The sequence below is a fragment of the Onychostruthus taczanowskii genome, unplaced genomic scaffold (genome assembly GCF_017590055.1).
Source record: "Onychostruthus taczanowskii isolate IOZ18803 unplaced genomic scaffold, ASM1759005v1 scaffold113, whole genome shotgun sequence".
NCBI lineage: Eukaryota > Metazoa > Chordata > Aves > Passeriformes > Passeridae > Onychostruthus > Onychostruthus taczanowskii.
In genome coordinates this window covers 1,845,425-1,872,188 of record NW_024497963.1, presented here as the reverse complement: position 1 = coordinate 1,872,188, position 26,764 = coordinate 1,845,425, and the positions used below count along the sequence as shown (strand labels likewise).

At 40.6% G+C, this 26,764-nt stretch overlaps 1 protein-coding gene across 3 annotated transcripts in view; it reads left to right on the top strand.

Moving 5' to 3' along the window:
• Window positions 1-26,764, top strand: part of ADAMTS18 (ADAM metallopeptidase with thrombospondin type 1 motif 18) — a 78,195-nt gene that overhangs the window by 33,147 nt on the left and 18,284 nt on the right. For all 3 annotated transcript variants that reach the window (XM_041426547.1, XM_041426564.1, XM_041426556.1), the window contains exons 7-16: window positions 768-927; window positions 1,543-1,648; window positions 5,319-5,456; window positions 6,896-7,049; window positions 8,079-8,174; window positions 9,179-9,327; window positions 14,699-14,871; window positions 16,739-16,869; window positions 17,010-17,133; window positions 18,190-18,434. In XM_041426547.1, coding sequence (XP_041282481.1) covers window positions 768-927; window positions 1,543-1,648; window positions 5,319-5,456; window positions 6,896-7,049; window positions 8,079-8,174; window positions 9,179-9,327; window positions 14,699-14,871; window positions 16,739-16,869; window positions 17,010-17,133; window positions 18,190-18,434 — 1,476 coding nt within the window. The remainder of the gene's footprint in view (window positions 1-767; window positions 928-1,542; window positions 1,649-5,318; window positions 5,457-6,895; window positions 7,050-8,078; window positions 8,175-9,178; window positions 9,328-14,698; window positions 14,872-16,738; window positions 16,870-17,009; window positions 17,134-18,189; window positions 18,435-26,764) is intronic.

Here is a 26,764-nt window from a genome sequence, read left to right as displayed (position 1 = left end):
ATGGAGTGTGAGAAGAAGATTAAAACTGCCAAAATCTCCAAAATGACACTTTCTGCTTTTCACTGCTTCTTGGGTTTTTATTCTAAATTCTTCATTTCATATAAATATTCTTTAGAAACATTGAAATGCTTCCAGTAAGATAAAACCTAACATTTTTTAACATTTTCTTGAGGAGAAATGGCTGGAATGAGAAATCTATTTAATAAGTATTTAAATAAATGGAACAATTTTGAACTGGGCTTTCCAAGGTGTGGTGATCAAAAGTGGTAAGGAGTCAGAAGTCCCAAACTGAAGAAAACATGTAAAAAAAAGGTGGGAGCAGAGCCAATTCTTGTGTCAAGGGTGCTGAGACAAAAAAAGACAAAAATCTCTTTTGCTGAAAAGAAACTTGTGAAGGGCTGATCTACTTGGATAACACTCTTCCTCCCCAGCTATTACAATACATTATAATCACAATATTGAATGTGGCTTGGTGTTCAGCATTCTCAGGAATCAAATATACTTGCACACTAATTCCAGCCACCAGCTTTGGAAATGTCTGTGTTTCTGGGGAGAGGCCCAGTTTTGTTTTACAGTTGTAGGAGATTCTCTCATCAGCTGACTCAGCCATCACAGACAGTTAGCATGGGAACACATAAGCTGATGTGGAATAAATATGAAATATTAACTCTCTTTTCCCTAAGCAACTCTCAGTCTTTCAATCTCCTTTCTCACGCCCTGCTGGAAACACCTTGTCTGTGTGTCTGAGTGTCCATCCCTCCCTGCAGGGCGGGTTGTTGATCAACCACCACGCTGACCAGTCCCTGAACAGCTTCTGCCAGTGGCAGTCTGCCCTGGTTGGGAAGAACGGGAAGCGCCACGACCACGCCATCCTTCTGACGGGCTTTGACATCTGCTCGTGGAAGAACGAGCCCTGTGACACTTTAGGTATGACACCAGAACGAGCCCTGTGACACTTCAGTGTGACACCAGAACGAGCCCTTGTGACACTTTAGTGTGACACCAGAACGAGCCCTGTGACACTTTAGTGTGACACCAGAACATGGCTGGGAAACCTGGGCGTGCCCACAGCCAGAGCTGAACTGGTTACAAATAAAAGTCCCTTTTTGCACATTGTGTGTCTTGTTGTTAGTCTTCTTGAAGAGGACAGGACAGTATTATTTTGGGATTGTCACCTCTTCAAGGAATATTTTTGATTTTGAGAATATTTCTGAGCCACTCTATTTTTATTTTCTTTTTGTGACTGCTTGCCTTTTTTGAATGGGATTCTTCCCTAATTGGAGAGCCGTAAAGGCATGAGGGGGAGAATAATCTTTACAAATAAAGTGTATTTGGAGAGGTTAGGTTTGATTTATACTTTTTATATAGGAGTTCCTTTATTGTCAAATAAAAGTCTGCTATAATTCCACCATGATAAACCTGATGGAGTAGACAAGTGTCTCCATGTGCCAAAACAAGCTGGCTTATTAGGACCAGTGCAGATGATATGTGAATTTGGAATTGTGTAGAGGAACAAGCTATTTTACTGCTTCCTTCTTTCAGGATTTGCACCCATCAGTGGCATGTGCAGCAAATACCGCAGCTGCACCATTAACGAAGACACAGGCCTTGGGCTGGCTTTTACAATTGCTCATGAATCTGGACACAAGTAAGTTTCTTCTTCTGTGAACAAATATGTAAGTGAATGGAAACATAGCCTATTTAATATAAATCAGTTAAATATAGGTCATTTGGATTGGCACATTCTAAATATAAATCATTTGGAAGCCCAAGGAGTGGTAGTGACCAGGATTCCATCCAGCTGGTGACTGGTCACCAGTGGTGTTCTGCTGAGCTCAGAACAAGCCCTTAAAACCTTTGAGATTCCCACACTGCTCCCATATTCTGGTAGGCAAATCCATTCTGGTGTCCCTGTGGTTGCTCCAAAAAAGAAAGAGGTTGCTGCAGGTTACTGCAGCTTCACTGGAGAGGTGATCTCTCTGCTCTCTGAGTCTCTTGGAGGTCTCCTCTTCCCAGAAGACCCAGTGTTTCATAAAAAACTTTGAACCAGTCCTTTGTTCTCTCTACCTGTTTAATGAGTGATTTGGGTAAAACCCACCTTTGTAATGGTTTCTGCCTTTCTGTATTTATGTCCATTGGATTTCCATTTCTTTTCTATTGTAGAAAGACTGTAATTTTCTTAGAACCTTTTGTCTCTCATACAAAACCAGTAATAATCTTTTGTGGAGCTTCAGCTATTCTTAAGATTGCTGAATTAAATCTAAACAAGGTGATCAGGTTTTGTTCTGCTGCTTTTTCTCCCAATAATTTTGAGTTACTTTTCCGCAACTTTGTGCATGGTTTTGATTTCCAATTTAGCACAGTTCAAGCTGGAGTCTCACCACTGGCAGTAGAGAAGCAGAGTTTCTCTGTGTGGGACAAACCTAACATCAAGGCTTAGTTAAAAGGTCTTTATTTTTCAGCAACATTAATGCACAGAAAACCTTTGGAAAGCAGTGGTGCTGTATTCTGCTGATTGGTCAAGGCACGAAGCCTTCCCATTCTGCCTGACTGCTTCAGGACTATTCAGTTTTCATTGCACTGATGTGCTCTGCAGTGCACACTATGACCTAATGTCTACACGAGTGACCCTTTCACAGGTTTCTGTACATCTGAAGGGAAGCAAGGAATTAAAGAGTAATCCAGCTGCCACTGAGGCCCATGGGAATTGTGCCAAAGCATTCAAAGAACCAGATATGTAATATGAATATTGTGTGATCCTCCTGTCAAACTAATGCAGTTTCACTGACCTCAGTACATTTTTAATGCCCTTCCATCAGTATTAGGAGAGAATCAGGCCCATAGCTTATTTTTCAAGAATTATCCCATTTAGTCTCTTGATGTTCTCCTCCCTGTTTATTTTTTCTTGTTTGCTTTGAGAGATTCAAATTGGAATTTATTTTTTTTTCTTTTTCACCACTGCCTTTGATTCACATATTATTCAACCTTTCCTTGGTATACTTCCATGCTCCTAATAAAATGCTTCTTATCTCTTGGGAAAAGCCTGGGCCAGACACAAGATATCTTTATGATCATTTGTCATGTTTATGGTCCTGAGACTACCTAATATGTGATGTAAAACAACAGAAGTTTGTTTCTGTGATAGAGAGATTCTTGGAAGGAAAAAAACAGTGACAGCTTTGGAGGTGCTGAGGTCCACTGTGGATGTATTAACCAAAGGTTTCACAGGGGGGAATATCACACTCTGTGATCCACTTAAAGCTTCAGTGGTTAGACATTTTACTGTTTTGTTAGACATTTTAATGATTTTCTAAAGTTTGTGTTTTTACCTGAAACCTTAACAGCTCCTCTGGGTGTTCAGAGCCCGTTGTGTCAGTGGGATATAAACTGGGGATTCTCTGGCTGCAGTGCAGGGAACACAGTATTTTATGAAGGGTTCCAAAACACTGGCTCAGTTGGTACTTTTTTTTGTCCATTTATAGGAAGAGCCATATATTTTAGGAAGTTTGGAGCCTCAGCTGGTGGCAACACATGCAGTAACTCTGATGAGCCTGTAATGATTTATAGCAGTAGAGGCTTGAGTCCAGTAAATGAGATATTCCCTGCACATGCACAGATTACATTTATAAAGTCACCAGTGTTCTACAGTATTGAAGTAACAGATGATGAAGTTTCTATCCCAAACACATTGAAATTCACAGATGGCCCATACAGTCAGTAAAATCAGAACAGGAAAAGGAAAACCTCTAAAAATTAGCTTTATTATATCAATAAAATCCCTATAATTTGTAATTATAATGTGATTTTTTATTATTGCTTTTTATTTTTTATATCATCCTCACCTCTCCTAGTGAAAGCAGGGCCTCCTGATGCTCAGACTGAGCAAAACACCCCATAAGAGGCAGTTTTCCCAGTAAGAGGCATTATTCCCATTAAACGGTTCCAGTCTAGACAAAATGACACTGTATAACAAAGGTGAGGAGATCAATGTGATTTTCCTGAGATAATGTAGCAAGTTAGTGGCCAAAATTAGGAAAAATAATAATAATATTTTTATATTCATACTTCTGTATTCTATTCATTCCCACCCATTTCCTTTGCTACAGATGGAGCTCTGTACCTCTTCCCTCCGATCAGGAAGGCAGTTCTGGTGTGTAAAGTACATTCCTTGGGTGGTGCTTCCCTGGATTGTCATCTCCACAGCGTTCCTGTTAACAGGCATTGTCCCTGGGCAGAGACAGGCTCACACTGCTTTGCAGGTTTAGGCTGACAGATCCCTAGGAAAGGACAAGTGTGGCTGAACACAAGATCCGTGACATCCATCCACCTCACCACGGAACTGTTGTGCTTTGGGCGTGGGAAATGGGTAAACTGGGAGACCTTGGGCACAAGCTGCAGCTCCTCTGTGCAGTGCCCTGCCACTGGCTCCCTGTGCAGCACCAGTGTGGCTCTTCCTTGGAGCCTGACCATCCTTTCCCATCAGTGTGTGATGACAAAAATTGCTGCTAATTGGAACTTATACCTGTTGGAACCCAGGACATCCCTCTGGGTGCCCTGGGTGATGTGTGCCCCTGGCAGGGGGCTGGGGGGTCCTGGCAGGAAGCCAAAGACACTTGGGATTTCGATCCTAACCCATGGAACAAATTACTGACCTTGTATAAAGAATCACAAGTCACAGAAGTTTAAGTAGAGTGATAATGAATTAATCACAGGGTGAAAAGTGGAATTTTGGGGGTTTTACTATAGGGATCTAGGAGGCAAGATGGAGGGATTTGGGCATTATCCTGTCCTTCTTTCTTCTTCTTCCTGGCCTCCATCTTCTTGGTGATGGTGGCACATTTGGATTGGTTTAGAAATAGAAGTAAATAGTCTAACATAGGGGATAGGTATTGGAAAATAATGATAAATAAAGTGCACGTAACTCATAGTAGAAAATGTAGACACCAGCCCAGGGGCGGGCAGTGTGCCCTTGACAGACCTGCAGAGCAGACCTCTGCGGGTCTGAGAGAAAATATTTTAGATCATAGATAATAAACACCCTTGTGAACCAGAGCCGAAGAATCCCAACTCTTTCTTTGACCATCAGGCTAGGAAAAAGGGACTCTCAGGTCATCCCGACAGTAGGGAACCCGAGAATACCAATGCTAACTTGTATGGTGCAGAAGTTTTCATCCCTTTGGAATGAAAGGGATAAACTCCACCTTCCCTGTGGAGTTCAAGCATAGAGCTGTTACCCAGAAAGTGTTTCTTTTCCCCCATATTTTTTCTTGCTTCTGTTTAATCTAGACTTTCTCTCTCCCACCTGGTTCTCTTTTCAGCTTTGGGATGATTCACGATGGAGAAGGAAATGCTTGTAGAAAAGCTGAGGGAAATATTATGTCTCCCACACTCACTGGAAACAATGGAGTGTTTTCTTGGTCTGTGTGCAGCAGGCAGTATCTCAACAAATTTCTCAGGTAAGTCAGTGTAAATCTGGGCCGGTGCCAGGGAATGCAGCTTTAGTAACTGGGCTTGAATTCTTGAACAGCATAGAAATTACCGGAGTGTGAAATTCTCCTCCTTTACAATGTGCTCAAGCCCTTGCAGTGTGTGAGCCCACACGCTCGGGCTGCTGCAGCATTGAGGTGGTGTGGCCTGGAAGGGCTTTTTGTCCTGCCTTCTTTCAAAAGCAGGAGTTTCACCCTCCAGGAATACCCTGCAGTAATGACTGGCATATCATTCTTTCCCAGGCATTCCTGTCAGCAGCTGGGTTTATTAGAGAATGAGTAGGAAGCGTACACAAAAGAGGGCAGACACAGTGGTACCAAAGTCATGACAAAATGTAAATTAACATCAGCGGCCTTTCTCACTGGAGTTTCTCTCTTGATCTAGCTCATGTCACGAGTAAAGGCCATTTTACATTTTTCACATCCTGTTTCTGGGAGAAACAAAAAAGCAGAAAGGGAAGGTTGTCAGGGTTTTTTTCCAGTGTGTTGTCATTACTCGGTGATGCCTTTAGAGGAACTGTTCTTTAATCACTGTTTAATTCATGATTACATTAATCTTTCCCTTATTTATTTTTTGTCATTCATGGGTAGACAATACAGAAATACTAAAAAATGTGCAGGTTGTATTTAGAGCAAGAGAACACAGGCATTTTAGATATTAATTCCTTGGAGTGAGAAGCAGGCACCTCGGTAGTTATGGGGATCTGGTCCTTGAATTCCCAGTTAATATCTTTGAGTAGCAGCCAGAAAAGGTAATGGAGTTCTGGGGTTTTTTTGATGCCCCAGTGATGAAATGTACTTTGTGTACAGAAGAAAACTGCAAGCTAAAAAGTCACATGAGCCCTCCATCCTGCCATATGGTCCCAGAGACTGACACTTGGGAGGCAAATCCAGCATGGAGTGACCTTCTGTCCCCAGGGGTTGTCAGGCAGAGGTGAAGGGGAAAAGGTGGAGCTGGGAGCTGTGCTCTGCATAGCCCAAAGCACACACCTGCAACAGCCTCCTGGCAGCTCCACGCAGGGCAGATGCTGCAATGGGACACTGTGCCTGATGCTTCTGCTGGTTCCTGATTTGGGGAATCCACTGATGACAAAGAAGCAGAGGAGGTCAGCTTGCTCTTGGTTATCCAGGAATACAGGGAGGCAAGGAATTTGACATCATTCTTTCTTCTTGTCACAATAGTCCCAAAGCCTGGAAATTCCTGCTTCCTTAAAACTTTGCAGGTCAGGCTACCAACAAGATGTCAAGAACTTTTGGTTCCTGCACATAGATATTCTTGTTTCAGAGCATACCTCTAAAACTAATTAAAGGTACTGTATACCATATTATGTATTTGTGCTGATCTGTAGCAAATTAAAATATTCTGATGTCAAGATCATAGTCATGATTAATTTACCTTCTCATTATAGTACAGCTCAAGCTGCCTGCCTGATTGATGAACCTAAGCAAACAGGACAGTATAAATACCCTGACAAACTGCCAGGGCAGATCTATGATGCTGATACCCAGTGCAAATGGCAATTTGGAATGAAAGCAAAACTGTGCAACCTCAGCTTTGTAAAGGTACCTATTGATGCACTTTTGGGAAGTTACAATGGCATGAGAGAACTGCAGTACACTGAAAAAATACAAGAAGTACAGGGCTCTTCTGGGGCCTGGGCTATTTCTCTGCCTTATCTGGCTTGGCAATTTGCTTTGAAGGTACTGGCCTCTTTTGAGGAATATCCCAGTCCCAGGGGAGTTTCAGAAGGAAATGTGTTTCTTCCAGGAGTCATAAGGGGGGCACTTGAATCCACATGAGCCATGAACCCTTGCCTGCTGTGCTAAGGGAAATTAGCAGGCAGTAGAGTTTTGATCAAAGCTTGCGTGGGGTAAGAAGGACTCAGTTTCTTGTGTTTTACTTTTATGACAGCAAAAAGTCTGGGAGAGATCTATGGGGTTATTTTAGAGCAATGAAATGTAACTCATACTCTTGACTTCATGATGAATGATTAATTTAGATTAACCTATTGTTTTAATGACTGTTACACTCCTTACTGGTCTCTTCAGAGAAGGCATTTTTTAAAATAAGCTGGAGTACTCATTCTGAAAAAACGCATGGTAATTTCTTTTACTCCTGTTTTTATCCTGGAGTATTTTGATTTATTATACACCAACCACATTATTCAAGTGGTGGCAGCTGTGTTTCTTCCACAGCTAATAGACAAGGAAGAGGGAGTGAACAGCACTGTGCACAGACTGCCTTTCCAGATATCTTCTGTGGTTTAGAAAAATCTTGTCTCTTCACAGTATTATAGTCCCTGCAGACACGATGAAATTTTAGCCATGAACTTTTTAACACTGTTTGTGTTCTATTATAATCTCACACTCAATATAATTTTAAGAAATATATAGTGAAATGGTGCATAAACAAGAAGGCAATATATAGGGAACATCTGTGCTAGGAAACTTTAACCCAGGCTTTTCCAAATTCAGAAAAGTTTATTTATACGTCTTTTAAGGTAGCAAAGCATTTTTCATTGGTTACTCTTTTTAAATACCAGGAAATAATGGAAATTATGAGCACTGTAGTGAGTACTGTTTCCTTTTCAGGATATCTGCAAATCCCTTTGGTGTCACAAAGTGGGTCACAGGTGTGAGACAAAGTTCATGCCTGCAGCAGAAGGAACAGCGTGTGGTATAAGTATGGTAAGTTGTTTTATAAATAAAATATTGTCATCCTGTCTTGAGTTTAGACTGTTTTTGGTCAAATAAAAGGTCCCATGAAAATTTCAGTCAGATCCCTCCAGATTTGCCATCCTAGACCTTGAGATTGCTTTGTAAATTATTCCACTGTGATGCATACTCAGGATGTGCCCTCCCAATGCTGCCTGTCTGATGGCAGGGCCTGGAGCCTCTCCCAAGGAGCTGTGGGATCAGACATCTCTGGCAAATCTAAATCAGTAAGAAAACACATGAATTATAACAGGAGTTAGATCACCGTTTCCAATTCCACTCTGATATGAGCATACCTTAAGCCATACTATTTGCTGTACTAAGGCCATATTTTCATCAGAGATCACCACTAAAAGAGCTTTTTTGAGTCAAACCTTCTAATTTACACTCATTTATTTGTATTTACCCTCATTTTTTGCATTTATTTGAGTTGAACCTTCTAATTTACTCTCATCTGTAGTTATGCAAAATATTTTTTTTTACCTATAAGGTTTCTTCCAGCAGAACATTGTATTGATTTTGAAGTTACTGACGAGTGTTCTATTTTGCTTTTTCTCTTTGTGCAGCATTTCCTAATTGAATCATAAAAGGGAGACATGTTAGCAGAATTCTAGGAGGCTGTGTGTAAATTACACGGGAAGTGTTGAGGCTCTGAAGCTCAGGGTCACAAAGTAACGTGGATTTTTGGGGGAAGAGTGAGACAAAAAAGCACTCTTCAAGAGAACAGTTTTGAAAATTTGCTACCTCAGGGATCTTCAGCTCAAAACTTGGACAAATATTAGAACATTACTTATGTATGCCACGGTATGGATCGATGTCCCACTCCAGAGTCCTTTCCCACTGCGAGCTGTTCGTTGAGTTCAGTGGGTGACCGCATTAGAATCAAGCACTGGGGCTTTTAAATTTTGGGGTTTTTTTTTCCTTTTTTTTGCACCTCCCAGGTGCTGCTGACTGTGTTTTGTGTCCCTGTTTTGCAGTGGTGTCGCAGAGGGCAGTGTGTGCGGTACGGCGAGCACGGGCCCAAGCCTGTCCATGGCCAGTGGTCTGCCTGGTCCCAGTGGTCCGAGTGCACTCGCACCTGCGGAGCGGGGGTCACCTATCAAGAAAGACACTGCAATAACCCAAAGTAAGACACAGATGTGGAAAGGCAGTATTTTTATTCATGTTCCTAGGGTAGAAAACGAGCACGGTCCATTTCTGCAGGGAAACAAGGTGTGTGGAAATGTTTGCAAGGCTTCCTCCCGTGTCCTGTACGAGCAGTCCGTGGCTGGGAGACAGCTCTGTGTCCTGACACCAGAAAGCAGAGCCTGGCTGCAGACTGCTGGAGTAGCTCAACATCTCCAGCCCAACTTCATTTATTTTGGGATGCTACAGTTTATCAAATACTTGCAGAAGTAAGGAAGCACCGTACAGACATTTTTACATTTTACACTTTTAAATTTTAGGAAGCACCATACAGACATTTTTACAAGCCTACGAGAAGGAGAAAAAGATCTTAAAAGCTATTAAGACTTCTACTGAGATCATATTGTCCAGGATGATAAGGACAGATGTCTTTCATGTTTTTTGCATTCTTTTATATTTCATGAGTCAAATGAAAGTTGCTGAATCCTGGAATTGTGTGCTAACTCATGAAACATTTTTTTAATTTGCCTCTAATTAATATCTTATCTCTGTAAATACTATTCATTATAATAAGCATTTCAAGGTAGATTAAAAGTGTTAACTGACCAGCATCTTTCCCAAGTACTCAACTCACTGCAGCTTACCAGAAAAGAAGGATTTCCCTGTTTTATTTCATACACAAATTCAGCAGACATAGAAACATGTATTCCTCATTGCACACAGTAAAAGCAGCATTTAAACTGCAGTAATAAAAAACAGAGAAAATATGACACAGTTTATATGAGGCTGTAAAGAAGCCTCTCATCTATACAGTGCTGCAGTATAATATCCATACTTCATATACTATGTTATAGGAGAATGTGAGTTAGTTAACATAGTCTTTATTACCCTCAGTCAAGCCAATTTTTGCAGATCCGTAGCAGAGTGTTTTGTCAACCTTTTTTGTTGTTTCTCAGTTCATTTTCCTAAATAAAATTGCTTGGATATTTTCCTTTGTTAAGCAGTTCAGCACAAGAATGCAGAGTCTCAGTTAGAGGACATATGTATTTATTTTGGTCTTCCTGCTTTGGTCCCTGCTTTTCTTGCTGAATGCTGCACACTGTTCTTTGCATTTATGCAAAAGCTCCCCCTTGCTCTCCTGGTGTGACAGGAGAGTGTCCAGTAGTAGAAATGGTTCAGTTTGGTGCCCTGGAGTGATTGATAAGGATTTCTAGGAGCTTCAAACAGAATCTCTTCAACATGAAGTGTGTCAGCTGCTGTAGCATTTAGAACTTTCCTTCAGAGTGAACTGTCTGTTCTAATGAAGTTAGATTTGATGCAACCAAGTCATACTTGGTACCAGAGCTGGATCATGTTCACACTAGATTTAATTCCATTGCATCAGTAGTAATCCAGTTAGGGCAAAGAGAAAACTCTCTCAGAGTTACATTGATGGAATGACAGGAGTATAAATAAGCCACACAACAGTGCACAAATGTCCAGGTAGCTGTATTTGATATCACAGCATTTTGTATGAATGTGGAATCAGAAGAGAAATAATATCATCTATTTTCAATGCTACACCACACAGAATTATTTAAGGATTAGTCCCTGTTCATTGTTAACCTCTAAAAATATACAGGAATTCAGAATAATGATTCCTTTCTGAATTCCTGAAACATATTTCAGATGTTTATATATTTTCATAAATATGTGTATGTTATTTTATATGTGATATATTTATATCACTTTTCCTATTCCAGATTTGTGTAGGAATTGATGTTTGTTTTGTTCAGAAGCTTGATAGATAATTTTGGATAGCAAAATTTTGAAAATGACAAAGAATGACATTTCTGAAAATTAGATTAGAACAAGGATGTGGATCTGTGAAGCACTGACTGGACTCTAAAATGAAATTACAATGATTGACATCTTATGAACATTGAGGGAAATGTCTCAGTTTCTGGTGATTTAAAGGTGACCCACGTTACCAGAAATTTAAGGGCAAGTGAGGAATACAGCATGAGGCTGTTGTGTGTGGAAATCTTGTTACCTGTGTGAGTTTGTGAAATCCTCCTCTTGCAAATAATATCCAACCAATTCAATTCCCATCCTCCTGCCAATTTTCAGGCAGCTCTTGTGACCACACCCAAACAGCTCTGGTATGGCTTTGGGATTCCCACTGGAGCTGTGCACAAATTCTCACTGACAAACACCCATGGGGATCACCTGCAGTCCACAGAGCTGGGCAGATTTGCTAAAATCATTATGTTCCTGTAAATTGTCACAGTGTAATTTCATGGATCTGGTTTTCATACACCACAGCACTTTACAGTTGAGGTACTTTTCCAATATAGAAATTGATTGCATAATTTAGTAGTTTGGCTGGGAAAGAACCTGAAGAGTGCCCGAGAGGTTTAAATTAATACCTGAATCATATCTGTGGGACTGCATCCTACACCTCACAATAGTGCATTGTTCAGCAGAGCAGAATGGAGTTGTAGGCATGTGTGCAGTCAAAAGACTGAATCAAAACTGTTTGAACACACTTTAAAATCTTTTGTATACAACATCTGTAATGGTGATTACAGAAAATGTGAGATGTAAACTGATGCAAATTATTGATGCCATTTAAAATACTTCTAAAAACAAATACTGTGAAAGGTATTGCAGACCTTTCAGATTCATGCAGAATAATAAAGCTTTGTGATACTATCATAATATGGGCACAAGATGAGCAGAAGGGTTCTTACATGAAATTAAATTATTACAAAAATGAAAATTAGGAGACTGGAAATTCAGAGTCTTAATTAATTTGGTATTGCATGAAATAATTTCCTTGATCACATGAATTTCAGGATTTTACACTCTGTTATGTTGCAGTGAATGTCATGGTTTAGGAACTCTTCCCTTAGAAGGGTACTCTAGAATTAATTTAAGCTACTCTTGTGGCATTTTAGTATTTGAGTCTTATATGGAGTGGAGTACTTACATTTTGCACTCAGACTCCTTTTCCACATCTTTGGAGACATTTTCTTGTTGGCCTTTCTCACCAAATTTCTCCCTTTTCCAATTATCCTAGGGAGACCTCATGCAGGTCAACCTGCTTATGTCAGTTCTGGAGGGGTCAGAGAGGGGTGAAAGCTTTAGGTTTTATCTGTACTGGGAGAACTGTAATACAGAAATACTGGGATATCCTTTGTGCAGGGCCTTCCACTCTAAGTGTGGATACACCAGCAGCTTCAGGAGGCAGTCCACCCAAAACCTAATGGTGTTACAAACATCCTCAAGAAAAGCATGATTTTCTCAGTGTGGATAATAGTATTTCCACAGGAATTTGTATTTGTAGATCTCCATCTCTTTTCCTGTGAATTACTTAACTGCTACTGACATCTTGTTGGTAAAAATGAAGGTGGAGAAGTTTCCACCACTCTCAAGCCAACAGTTTCAGTAATGGGAATGTGCTGTAATATTAAAATGCTGTAATGGAGCTGGGAAACAGAATACCTCTTTCAGAGCTTTCTTAGTTTGGAGGAATTTTGTCCCATCCTTAAAGGCAAGAGTGCGGCTGGAAATCACGATCTAGCCATAAATAATTCTATTATATTGCTTATTTGGTGGCATTTACTTGGAAGGAGGTTGCTTCTTTTCCTTACACTAAAGCAGATTTGTTCTCTGGGGTTGAAGGAGGTCAAAAATCCTCCATGTGCTGAAGCTGTAAAGTAAGTCTGTAGGGAATTGAGTCAGCACCCAACAGTTTGGCTGCCTTAACTCAAAGCTCTCACCAATTGCTCAAAGTCAACATAAACACTCCCTGATTTCACTGATGTTCCATATCCTCCCTGTCCTTCACAGGCTGGATTGCCACCAACTAGGACAGAAAATTTGACTTTGAGACCTTCACCATTATACCCAGTATCAGTGTAGCTGGCAGGTGACCTCAGGAAAAGTCAGTGGAAGTTGTGGTTTTTTCCACAGCACTGGTGATTTGACAGTTTTAAACACAGTAACAGGTGGGTTTCCATCTCTTTCTCTGAAAGACTGTTTTGCAGCCCAGAATTCTGGAAAAGGCAGATAATTGTGTAAGTAAAGCATAAAAAAGGCAAGTCCCAGCTTGGTTAGAGGGTTAGACATATGGGAGTTATGATACCACAGCAAAGAGAAGAAGCACCTGGATTTTCTCCTCCACTTTGCACAGAGCTGTCTCCATGCTACTCCAGCATGAGCAAGTCAGGAGTTGCATGGGATCCTTGGCTGTGGGGAATAGTTACAGCATAGTGTTTAGGGATTTCAACAAACAATATGTTTCAATTGCACATTCTGTACTCTTAGAAATTTAAATTTTTGCTTTTAGTTAATATATTACTGTTATTCAGTATCTTTTGTATTATTCGGGGTTTTTTCCTTAATCTGTGTATAATATGGGCAAAGTTGTCCACTCGAAGTTTATAACTTGTCCTTCAAGTATGTAAGTTCCCAAATTTTTTAAAAAGTCATTACATAAATAAGTGCAAGTGTAGCATTGGTACATTTCTTTTCACTCGATCCTGGAAATGTATAATACAATAAAGAGTTCTTAGAATTTGTTTTTTTGAAGACTTGGCTCAGTGATTGCAGATGTGTATCTGAGCGTTGTGAAACTGCACAAATTACATCAGTGAATTGCTAAGTTCAAAAGAGCAACTCTTGCATTTTACATTGTTGTACAATATCTGTGTACAGACCAAATGGTTAAAAAAAATAATATTCTGATAATGTGAGCTATGAGCAAATGAATAGAATATGCTCTTTCCATTCTGGCCAGGATGAAGGGAAAGGCCCAGGTGAGGTTTGCTGAAGTGGATGTGACATGTTTAAAATTACCTCGAAATTCCAGCACTTTCCTAAAGCAGGACAACTATGCACAGTCTCTCTTTCCTCTGACTATTTAAAAGCACATTTTTTCAAAATGATTTACAAAATAAATGAACAAGCAAATGTAATCATTCATTCTCTTTTTGTTTGATCAGTGTTATGTTATCCTTTATTAACTCTAATTGTGATAGGTAATTCTTTGCACATGTTCATTCCTTGGTTACAGCAGAGTAAAAATAGCTGTATAACAAGGTTGAACCCGGCCAGTACCAAATAGCCCTATAAATTTAAATTAGTGCAAACATGACTCACCTCTAGATGGTTGCATCTTTGCTGAGTCTGCAGTGATCCAAGTAGATAATTCATGTCAACTGCTTTGCTTGGTTTTAGGAACCATGAAAATTAATGGCCCATATAAGAAATACTGATCTCCCAGGGCAAATGTCCTCTCCTGTTCCCTGTACTCTCACACACGTGCAACACGCCAATCACGCAAAAGGGAGACTTTGCAGAATGATCTTTTTCTCTTTGCTTTGCAGGCCTCAGTACGGTGGGAAGTTCTGCCAAGGTTCCAGCCGTGTGTACCAGCTCTGCAACAAGCAGCCTTGCCCAGCAGGCAGCCTGGACTTCCGAGCCCTGCAGTGTGCAGAGTACAACAGCAAACCCTTCCGGGGCTGGTTCTACAAGTGGAAGCCCTACACCAAAGTGGAAGGTGAGCGTGGCCCTGCTCTCAGGGACACGGAGCTCTGGGCGCCGATTCACCGGTGTGCTCCGGGTGAGCATCACCCCCGTGAGCACACACAGGCCCCCGGGTCTGCCTGAGGTGTGTTTGCTCTCTGGCAGAGCTGGAGCCAGGCTGCTGTGTGATCCTGCCTGCAGGGACATGCAGGATGGATTTGGGCTGGGAATTCGAGTCCTTGTCCTCACCGTGACTCCCCGGCTGTTGCCACCCTCCTCTCTCTTATTTTATATTTTATATTGCTTAGTCTGAAACCCAAGCAAAACAATTTCCATGGAATTTTCAGCATGGGAAAAGTAAGCTTCCACAATAACACTACCAGAATCTTCCTTCTTTTGGAATGTTCTCAGATTTCGAAATGTAACAGTAAATCAACCTTTTGACTTTTCTGCTGCTATGGTCCCATGAGAAGTGGAAATGCAAACAATGTACTCTCATACATTTTTAAAAGTCATCTTTTACTAAGAGATCCTTATCAAGTTCAGGTCTCAATAACTATTTCTGTTATTTTGCACAAGCAAGTTTATTTTTACTTTCTGCGTCTTAATTTTGCGAATATTTTGAATCAGTATTCACTTTTATCAGCTAAAACAAATATTTTCTCCAGTTTGAAAGCACTACTTGAATAAAAGTGTCTGAATTTTCTCACATCATATCTGCTTTGTTTAGCACATGAACAAATTTGGTTTTGATGACAATGTATATAATTAAATATATACATGCACATTCATTCGTAGCATGATTATATTTCCTCCAAATGTCCTTGTGGACATTTTCATGGGTATTTAAAAATATCCTAACAGGCCAGTGAACAGAGGAAAGAGGTTTCAGAGCATGTAGCAGTGGATGTGTATAACATCTTGTTTAATAGAAATTAAGGTGGCCTGCATTGGTTTTAATGGGAGGAGATGTGTTTAGTAAAAGAGACTTAAAATTATGGACAAGGGGCGTAATTGTCAAAAGCAAGATGTGCCCAAGTGATTCTGAAGTTGAAAATGCCCATCCTTCCTCACAGCTGCTTTGTAAAAGCTCTGCCAAGATCTACATTTGTCATCCTGGAAACATGATCTGGTTTTCAAAACTGCCACAGATTCTTTGGCTCTGTAGAAGGGACTACTGGAAATCCAGCTACTGATTCAACAATAAAAGGATTCACTTTTGAATCCAATTTCATGTTCTTAAAAACTTTTTTATTTGTTGCACATCAATTTGTATTAAAACTCTGCATTTCAGCAGTTGTGATAATATTTATAATTTCATGATTGGTTTTGTCTGTGCAGAATTCATCAGCCCTTTATAAGCATAACTCACTACCCATGTGTAAGGAGAAATTTGACAATGGTTGGGATTTGTTGGAGGAAAAATTCTTTTGTTAGGGGGAAGTCTGGTTGCAGTTCTAGCTTTCAGCTGAACTGGTCATTTGTGCCATGTTATCTCTTCCCAAATTTTAAATAAACTTCAGATATAATTATTGCAGTCTCCCATTTATCTTAATTAAAATGAAATTTGAGCCTGTGATGCAGTGGAACTGAAAGCAGGAGGCAGCAGCAGGGCTAAGGCAGTGCTTTTACACTGAGGTTGAATTCTTAATTCTTTGTGTGGACAAACAAACTCATGTGTGCTTTTAAAAAAAGCACAATATAAAGTACTTCATTTAGCTGTATTTGTATTTAGCTACATTCTGGTGTCCTAAGTTGTCATCATGCACAGTTCATCCTTGTAGCTTATCTTCTAGAATACAGGAAGAAACAAGAGGCAAGATGCTTTTTATCTCTTTAACAGAGCAGGTCTGCTAATGCTTCCTTGTCTTTTTTTGTTTGTTTGTTTGTTTTCTCCCCAGAGCAAGACAGATGTAAATTGTATTGCACAGCTGAAGACTTTGACTTTTTCTTTGCAATGTCCAGCAAAGTGAAGGATGGAACTCTCTGTTCTCCAAATAACTATGATGTTTGTATTGATGGAATATGTGAAGTAAGATAAAATTAAGTTCCTTACAATCCTAATGTCTATCTTTTCTTTATTAGTGGGCAATTGACTCCTTTAGGGAAAATGCAGCTGTTTCTTCAAATTCCCTTTTGTCTAAGTCCTTCACTTGTGCCTTTTGTTTGCAGCAAGTAGGGTGTGATCATGGACTTGGTTCCAAAGCTGTGTTGGATGCTTGTGGAGTTTGTAAAGGAGATAATTCAACATGCAAGTTCTTTAAAGGCCAATACTTGACCCAGCACAAAGCTAATGGTAAGGAAAACTGTTTCCCCATGACCATCAACTCACTGCTCTGCTGTGTCCCCATGCAATATATATGACTCCTTACTCATTCAGGCAGTGGCTGAGGGTCCAGATGTGAGCAGAAAATCACAGGGAGAGTGAGATGAGAGTTCACATTTCTCCTGTTTCTTGGTAACAAGAAGGCTGTGAGCATAAGTCTTCATCGGTTAAACAATTCTCTTGTTTCTTAAGCCACATTTTCCCTTTACACGTGTGAATTTCCTCTTAAAAGAGATTTTAGGATTCAGGCAAGTGAAAAAATAGCTGTCAGCAGCTCTGACTGGGATGGGACTGTGGAACATATAAAACAGCATAATGCCAAACATGACAGTATTTCCATGTCCATTTTCAAATTAAGTAGTCTGGAAGTTGTTTCAGTGGAAGATCCAGGCACTGGGAGGTGGACTTTTCCTTAGTGGACTGTCACAGGCTTCTTGGGAAATAATCTCACCGTGCTGCAGTTTTTCAGGCATAAAACGCAGATAAGATTTCAGTATGCACAAGGGTATTTTGAACATCTCTTTGCTGTTGGTCATAAGACATGTCCTTACTGCAGTAATATAGGCCAGGAAATTGTCCAGGATGTAGTAATGCAGCCCTGGCTGGCAGCAGGGAGATCCTCTGATATCCAGGGCTTTGTGAAGACTCTGCATCCAAGTGCACCTCACCTCACAGCCCTTGTGCTTGGCAGTAGCATCTTCCAACCACTGTAGGGAACTACAGGAAAAGCTACAGTGGAGCCACTATTAGTGTGTTCTGAATTTTTCTAAGGTGAACTTGCTTTTTCTTGCCTTTAATCACAAGGAAAAATTTCAGGAATTTAAATACCTCAGAGTTACTCTGATTACAGGCTGCATGGGGCGGGGCGGGGGGGACATTAAAACCAGAACTGGTTTTTCCTGGTGAAAATGGGCTAACTTGGTGGGTGTATCTTCCGAACTGTGCTAATTTTCAAAGTGGCTCAGGGAGATGGGCCAGCCTTGTGTGTGCCAGCTGCCGACACGTTGCTGCCTCCTCTCCTCACAGACTACTACGCGGTGGTGACGGTGCCAGCGGGCGCGCGCAGCATCCAGCTGCAGGAGCTGCACATCTCCCCCAGCTACCTGGCCGTGCGCAGCCTGGCCAGCAGGTACTACCTGACAGGAGACTGGACAATCGACTGGCCAGGGAAGTTCCCTTTTGCCGGGACAGTTTTTGATTATCAACGCTCCTTTAACCATCCCGAGAGTCTCTATGCGGCAGGACCCACTAATGAGACGCTGGTCTTTGAAGTAAGCCTGGCTTCTGTTTGTTCTTGCCCTGATGTCCATTACAGAATTGGTAATGACAGCTTCAGCTCTGCACTGGGGCTCTCAGAGAGATTAAAGAATAGTGTTGAGTCATGATAGCATTCAGACTTAATTGTATGGTCCGTCATGCTAGATTGAAAGGCCTTTCACTGCTTTAGCGAGATCTGAAGTTTACTAAACTGTCACAAATTCGGCAAAAAGGAAGGTGCATAAAACACCCTACAGTATAATTTCTGAGTTGCACAGTGGTGATGGAGATTATGACTGCCTCCCATACATGGCATGTAATAAAATCCAGTAATGTAAAAATTAAAGGAATTTAAAGGAATTATGTCAATGCTCAGTGGTTACAGGTTCAAATAATGCTTCTGAAACTGCAGGTGAGTGGAGCCATTTTCACAGCCACCTTGGAATGCAGTCAAAATACCACACACAGGTTCCTGTAAAATGAATTTCTGTCGGTTCAGTTATTCTATTATATCTGTTTATCTCACAATCAAATTTGTGTCACCTGCTTTGTTTGCCAGATGTCCTGTGTTGAAACTATTGTGAGCAGAAAGGAAACTTGGTACTTACATGGTTAGTTCAAGCCTTACAATTTTGAAATTGGCCTTTGCTACTGCTGTTCTGAGAAAAACCTCTTTCTGCATTAGGTTGCTTAGCTAGATTTTCTTCTAAAATGCATTGGAATATCTGAGGGGCCATTTCTGGCTGAACCATCCAGGGCTTTGCTTCCTGTTAGCTCCGTTAGTTTGCCCTTTTTAGCTCTAGCAGGTCTTTGGCTTTGTAACTCAGCTGTTCGGTCTGTTTTGGTGAATCCTTCCTTCTCAGTGAGAAGGAAGGATCCCCCCCAGGAGGGATTCAGTTGCTTCCCACACCTTCCAGCAGCACTCTGGAACGTGCAGTGCCCCTGGGGAGCACGGCAGTGGGTGCTGTGCCCCCTGGCCATGGCAGCATCCTGCTGTCCTTGCCCCCATCCCATATCCCAGGCTCTGGAATCCGCTCCCTCGCCCAGCTTGGGCCTGTTAAACCAAGAAAGAGCAAGCACAGACTGGGACATGAAGTATATTCTTCAAGGGTTATTAAAGCTTTCACAAGTGTCCAGAGGAGTGTGTATTTTGAATACTGAAGAGTTTTGCTGCTCTTCCTGCTGGCTGAGTAATGGACTGAAACGTGTCCTTGGGAACTACTGAGGGCCCTGGAGCATGGGCATGTTAGACCTCTGTAGAGTGAGCACAAGCTTTAGAACAGGCAGTTTGACACGGGCTAAGGGTTTGTCTTTCCACAAATTGCCATCAGAATTCACAATGCCTTTTGCGACATTTTTCTTCATTGAAGAATTTTCATTTTGGGTGTGTGTGTTCATAGGGATCTTCCTTTAGTCTGATCAGTTTGGTCTACAAGCTACAGACATGCTTCCCTCCCTGCAAACCATCTGCCTTACACCAAAACCACCACACTTACAAATACTATGAAATGTTCAGCTGAACTCCCAGGAATCTTATTTGTCATAACCCAAAGTAGATTTGAGCTCTATTATTATTATTATAGAGCTGAAGTATGAATAATAAATTGCCTGCAGGAAGACTTGGCTGCATATCATGCACATACGTTGCAGAATAAAGATTAAAGAAAAGAAATTAATGCCAAATAACACTTCTATTTTCATCCTTTCAAATTATGCTAAAGAGTTTTATTAAGATGTAACATTTAACTGGAGGCTGTTGCTCCTTTCAGAGCTTATTTAAGCTTTCCTTGTATTTTTATTGAAATACCTACCACTGGCATTGCTAGCTGGGGATTCTAATGGCTAAAAAAGTTATTTATTCCCCAATTACACATATCTATGAGCTGGATTTAAGATTTTTTTTTCCCCTTTAATAGTTTAGGCAAAATTCATCAAGCTCAATTTTGGTAAAAAAGAGCAGAATTTTCTGTTCAGAGATCTGCATTATTTATAATTTACCAGTAACTCTAAGGAGCAAAAATGCCAGAAAACTGAAGAAATATGTTTTGAGAAACAAAATTGCTGAATGTCTGCTTGCAGCCATAATAGTGAAACAAATCCTGCTTCAGCTCTAAATACCAGAAACTGATGGTAGGCTGAAAAAAGGGAGTGTTTAAGCATACTACAGTGTAGCTTTGTTTTCATTTTTATCTCACCTATAATTTTCAAGGAAGCACACAAAACTGTCCTGCTGCAATTTTTTATTCAACTACATTAGTTTTATGTAAGATAAGGTTTTCCAGGGTTTGGACCTCAACTTCTTCCTGTAATCTTTAGATATTTAATTTTTTTTTTTTAATTAGGCTGTATTCAAAATATATTTAATACTTTTTTTCCTAGATTAAGGCTGTTGTTATTCTTCCAAAATAATGCAGTGTGAGCTCTAGTAAAATGCTGCACTGCAGGTATTGAGGATGTGGATAAATTGTATGTATAATACAGGAGGTTTTTATTATTCAGATGTGCTGAAAAATCGAAGGTTTTGCAGCTGTATTTATTTCCATTCACCTATGACTGAATGCCAGATTAACACAGCTCGTGCCCATTTCATTGTGCAGTTAAAATTTTGGTAGAGATTTGTGTGGTGGCTGAAATGGTCCAGGTTTTTGCCTTTGTTTCGGCATGCAAAGCAGGCTGCAGGTATCCAGGAAGCTCAGGCTGTGCACGTCCTCTGAGCAGCATTCCCAGGAGAGGATGGGACCAGACAGGTCTGGCAAGTCTGTGCTCAAGGCAATCACTTCCTTTGAAATGCAGTCATTCTCCAAAATATTTTCTGGAAAGAGACAACTGAAGCATGTATTGAGAGAGCAGAAGGAGATGCAAATAAAAAAAAAAATCTTTAAATTTCTCATTGCCTTGCACACCACAAGTTCAGCCTTGCAGTTCTACGAGATGTGGTGTATTTATATTTCATTGTACAGTGTGTTCCTTTGCATCTGCTTTTCTGTCAGGCTTTTCAAGAGTTCAGCTGAGCACGTTTCACTTCATCAGACATTGCAGTCCTCAACACTATTCAAAAATTGGTGAGAGACCAGAAAAAGATATAGAGTGCTCTTCTTATTTACCCTAGAATTTCACCAAACCCTCCCCTCCATATCTATACTTCTATATATTATAGATATGTAATTATGGGTGTGAATCATACAAAAAAAGACAAAGAGTAGTGACTCTGTAATTTAACTGGGTTGTGGGAGAAAAATTACAAACTGCAGTGGCCAAATATTTTCTGAAGAGAACATTGTGAGATGAATGTGGAATTAATATGCATGACCAGTATTTCCTGAGCACAACTGCTGGAAGGGTGAATGCACCATGAGGTTTTAGGATTCATCAGGATCCCTTCTGGATTGTTCAGGAATTGATTTCACAGAGAGGGGGAAGGGGAAACCCAGTAAACTGATGTCTTTCAGAATTTGTGTATCAGTGTCCTTCTGAAGTAAACATTACTGATATTTTTGGTGATTATGGGTTTTCAAAAGCCAGTAAAGCTGAAATGAAAAATATTCATAGATTCAGAAGACAGTCGCTGAAATGGCCCAGTTTAGATTACATGAAATAATGGTCAGTGGTCAGAGGTATAAAAATAAGGTAGATGCTAACCTGGGATGAGAAATTGATACCAGCTTTTTAAAATATAGTTTTTGTAGCACATTTGTCTCATCTTAAACAGCATTTTTTTTTTTAATGTAGCTGTTACCTTCAGCTGATTTATCTTTTATGTAGACCTAGATAATCCAAGGTCAGTTATTCCTGTTTAAAGACCTTTTCAATGTTTTTATGTTAACTGGAAGATATTTAACTTGAGGAGAAACAGTCAGTATATTTATCATTAATTATCCAGCTTTGCAAACGAGGGCTGTCAGTGGGCACCACCAGCTGCTGAAAATCCTTTGGAGAAGGAAAGCTCCCACAGGGCTCTGTCACCTGTGAGGCTCACTGGGGACATTCATTTGGTGAAATATTCAGTCACCCTCCACGACTCAAATACTGAGAAAGATTGTGAAAGGGCACAAGAAAACAAAACTTTATGTGGGCATGAAAAAGGCTGCATGGCCAGGGATTGAGGAAATAATTTAAAAACATGATAGTTTTGTAATTTTTTGTTCCATTCTATCAATAAGCAGATGAAGGAAGAATTGACTGGTTTGAGAAGTCAAATACAATTGGAGAAAGCAAAGTTTTCCAGGATGAGAATCCTCCCTGAAGTTTACCTCAGACTTGGTGAAACATTAAATCAAGAAATTGTGACATCTTTGTGAAATAAAGAGAGTTTATTTTAACATCAATAAGTAACAGATGGAAAGGATGCTTTGTAAAGAGGCAGACATCGACAGGAAGAGAAGGTGAATGGAGCTTCAAGGCAGGAATATGTCTAATTAAATCCAGTAAATCACTTCCTCTTTATCAATAGGGGAAAACAGGAGAAGGGAGACCAGGTGGAATGGCTTTGCTGATGATGTAGCTGCCACTGGGAGAAAGCCAAGTTGCAGTTATAAAGGATTACATTTATTATTAGCTACTAGATGATAAATTTGTACTGATTTCCCCTGAAGAGAAAGTAGGCTAAAGAGACCTAAGATGTACTTATAAGATACAGATGTTGACTCAATACAATGGATAAAAGGGTTCTCCTGTAGTGAGGAGAGATTAGCTGGACAGCATCCCTGAAGGTTGTACATTTAGCATGTGAACAGTTTAAAAAAATGGAGCATAATAACAATGGAAGATAAATTTGAAACAGCTGAAGTAGAAATGAGATCATATAGGACCCTTTCAAGGATACTTCTTTTTTTTTTTTTTTTTTCCTTTTAATGACCTTAGTGGACTTGAAAAACAGTAGTTTGTCATAAGCTTTTAGTTAGGACTGTGTTTAAAGTAATTTTAGAAGTACTGAAGAGATAAAACCCCTTTTGTTTTAAGGTTTGGCTTAAGTACCCAGTGGGTAATTCTTCCTTACTGCTTTCCAAACAGGTGTTCTCCCTCTTTCCTTTGAAGCCGTGGTTCTGCCACTGTCAAGGATCCCATCCAATAACTGCCCATTGAGGACAACGAACTAGTTTTAAAACTTGTTTTAAACACTTTTCCACCAGAACCATATATGCTGCATGCTTAAATATACCAGAATAAATTCAAAGAAATCCATGGAATTAACCTTGTTGAGCAGAGAAATCAGAATGTGGCTAAGGACATTGGATGTTACAATATTTATTAAACAGCATGTAGATCCCCAGGGGATGAGAACTGCAGGTCTCAAGCAGAGCACAGCCAGGCACGTGTCCTCACACAGACTTCTCTGTCTGCCCTCCCTGCAGACTTGTACATCCCCCTAAAGAAATTACCCAAGGCCTCCAAAGCGTGGGAATGACCCAGGACGTGTAGATGACGTTTGCAATGTAGATGCAGCTTGAGGATGCAGATCAAAGGCACTGTGGATGCTGGGATTCAGAGTTTGGGCTCTTGCCTATTTTGTGAATTGGGCATATGCACATGAAAATAGTCCTTTTTACCTGTATTTTTTTTCCTCTGTGCTCAGCTTCTCTCCGTAAGTGATTTGTAAATGTCTTAGTCCTCACAGAGTCTTCTTTTCAGCCTGCTACAAGCCAGGCATTAGTATCCTTTCCTATACATGGAAAAAAACATTGTGGAAGGAATAGGAACTTAGCTTGTATCAATTTATCTCTCTTAATTCAGTGTGCTGCAAGTAACTTTACATGCACATCTTACAATAAAAAAATATTGGAAAGCACCAAGTCAATCATAGCAAAGCAATGTTAATAGACTCTTTAAAAATCTGACCTGCAAAATAGAGTATTATGTTGGAAATTTAGGATGGCCACGAGAAAAAAAAATCTCAAACCAAGGAGCAGATGCACAGCTAGTGTAGAGAATGTCTTGGTTTAGCTTTCACATCAAAATTAGCAGCAAAAGGAAAAGGTTCTTTTCTCAGGAGAGTTGAATTTATCCATTGTTTTAACATTTTGTGCCGTAAGCTAAAGGCACAGTTCCTTTCATTCGGAATAGATCCAGCAGATTCCAGCCCCAGAGCCTGTGGTTTTCCAGCTCAAGAAGCTGTAAATTTTATAACTCTGCGCCCTGCGGTCAGAGCTGCTGAGTGCTGTGTCTGAAGTCAGGTGGTTGGTGTGTTAAAGGTAGACATTAAACAGTTCTGTTGAGGAACTGGAAATGTTTAAGGAGGTTGTTTGCCAGCTGTAAATTTGGGAGCAAATGCCAGTTGGCTGAAAAGATGCTGGAATGCATCCAGTTAAGTAGACTAGTGCTGGAGGTCTTTCCAAATTTGTAGGTCTGATAACTTGGCTGAATATGCAGACTTCAGTTATTGGGTTGTTAAGAAGGGGCTTTATAATGAATGTTCGAAAATACGATAGAAAACTTTTTATATGCTCGTTACTTTGGCAAAATTGCAACTTTGCAATAGTATTGCATTCCTGATGAAAACTCAGACGTTATACACCATGTACTATTTTTCAGCTGAGCACCAGAGACTTCAAAGCATATGTTTTTCTGTGCCTGCAATATTTTTGTCTCCAATACTGCTCCGTAGTTTGATTTTGCCCTTTTCCTGCATGGCTGGGATGATGCAGGAGGAGAGACAGAGATGCTGCTCCTGCTTGGTAAACATTCCCTCTCGTCGCCTGCTGGGTGGGAAGGGGCTCTGGCTGTGGCTTCTGGCCAGGAAATGGAGAGGAAGTTCCCTTCTCCTGCCTGTTAGAATTGTGGCTACTTCCCAGAGTGCAGGAGGGGCTGTAGCCCAAGGTCTTAAAATGTGTATGGCGCAGCTTGCCTGGGGTGCAGGACTTACCCCCAGGCACCCAGCCGGCTGCAAGCTCCTTGCACCGTGGTGTGGCTGTTCTCTGGAGGGATGGATTCTCAAGGGGCTTGTTCTCACTCGTCCCAGACCATCCCCTTCACTCTGCTAAAGCACCAGCAGAGTGTTGCTCTAACAGAAGTAAAACTGCCACTCTTACCTTCTCATCCTCCCCCTTTCCTGTTCTGAACTCTGTGTTCAGAATGCATTCCATCTGTTCCTTGCCTCCACTGTCACAAAGGGCACTTTCAGAAAACAAATGTTCGGTCTAATACTTCAAGATATTTTTATTAGAAAAGTTTTAAACTTTGCTGCTTTTTGGCCACTGGCACAGCACAGTTTTATGACAGTTGTCAGAGTCAAATGAGATGAGGACTAACCCTTACACGAGGTTTTGTGGTATGGACAAAACCTCCTCCTCCTTTGACAAAACTTATTAAAAGGCCAGACAGAATTTCAACCTCTGCTCTTGAAGGAACACAGAGCACCTTCTGAAATGGGAGAAAGTGTTTCTGGCTGCCTAAGATGCCGAGATCTGTGCTAATACCTTAGACTTGGAGGATGAGTAAATGTAAATTAAAATATTTTGAGGTCTGGTCTGTAAGAAGAAGCAGGGAAGGCATTGTTTTAAATGAAGAACAGTATTAGAGGGCTCAGTTCTTACTACAGTTAACACACTGCATTTTTTTCTGAAACACATGTTCTGAAGCTTTATGCTTCAGATGTTTGTCTCAATTTGTCCTTGGGAGAAGAGTAGAGTGAGCACATTGTTGCTACCTGTTTTATCTGTAATGCCAGTGGACTTGGAGTTCAATATTCAAACTCTAGAGCAGCTGTTTTAACAGCTGCAATTTTTGCTGTCAGCAGTCTGATAGATTTGTGCAAATAAAAATGTTTGGCAAAATTGCAACTTTGCAATAGTATTGCGCTCCTGCTGAAAACTCGGTTGAGCATTATACATCCTGTAGTATTTTTCAGAAGAGAAAATCAGCCCCTTCGTCTGAAGGGGCTGTTAAATCTTATCACATTTATATCAGATAATGATGAATAACCAAGGGAAAAAGAAAAATCCCCAAGAAGAAGTTACACTGGGAATTGTTTGAATGGAGTACAGCAGCCAGGGTGCAGAAGCACACCCTGAGGAAGGAGCCTGGAGTGAAACACAGAAGCTTTGTGAGATGCTCATTAGTGAGCCCCATGTGCTGGGAGCCCTGGACACTGTGAGGTTTCCTGGGGAGCCAGTAAGAGACCCTGAGGTCTGGGGTGCATCTGTGCAGGGCAGAGAGGAGTTGCACAGCAGTCTCAGTTCTCGTGTTTCCTAATTCCAGAGTATTCCATTTTAATCCTGTTCTTGTAAAATTATTGTGATATATACTTGCATCTGTAACTCATCCCTAAAGCAGAGCTGGTAATCCTATTTCTACCAAGAATTTTCATTCAAAATAGAGGTCAGTAATCACTCTCAGATCTATTTCTTCC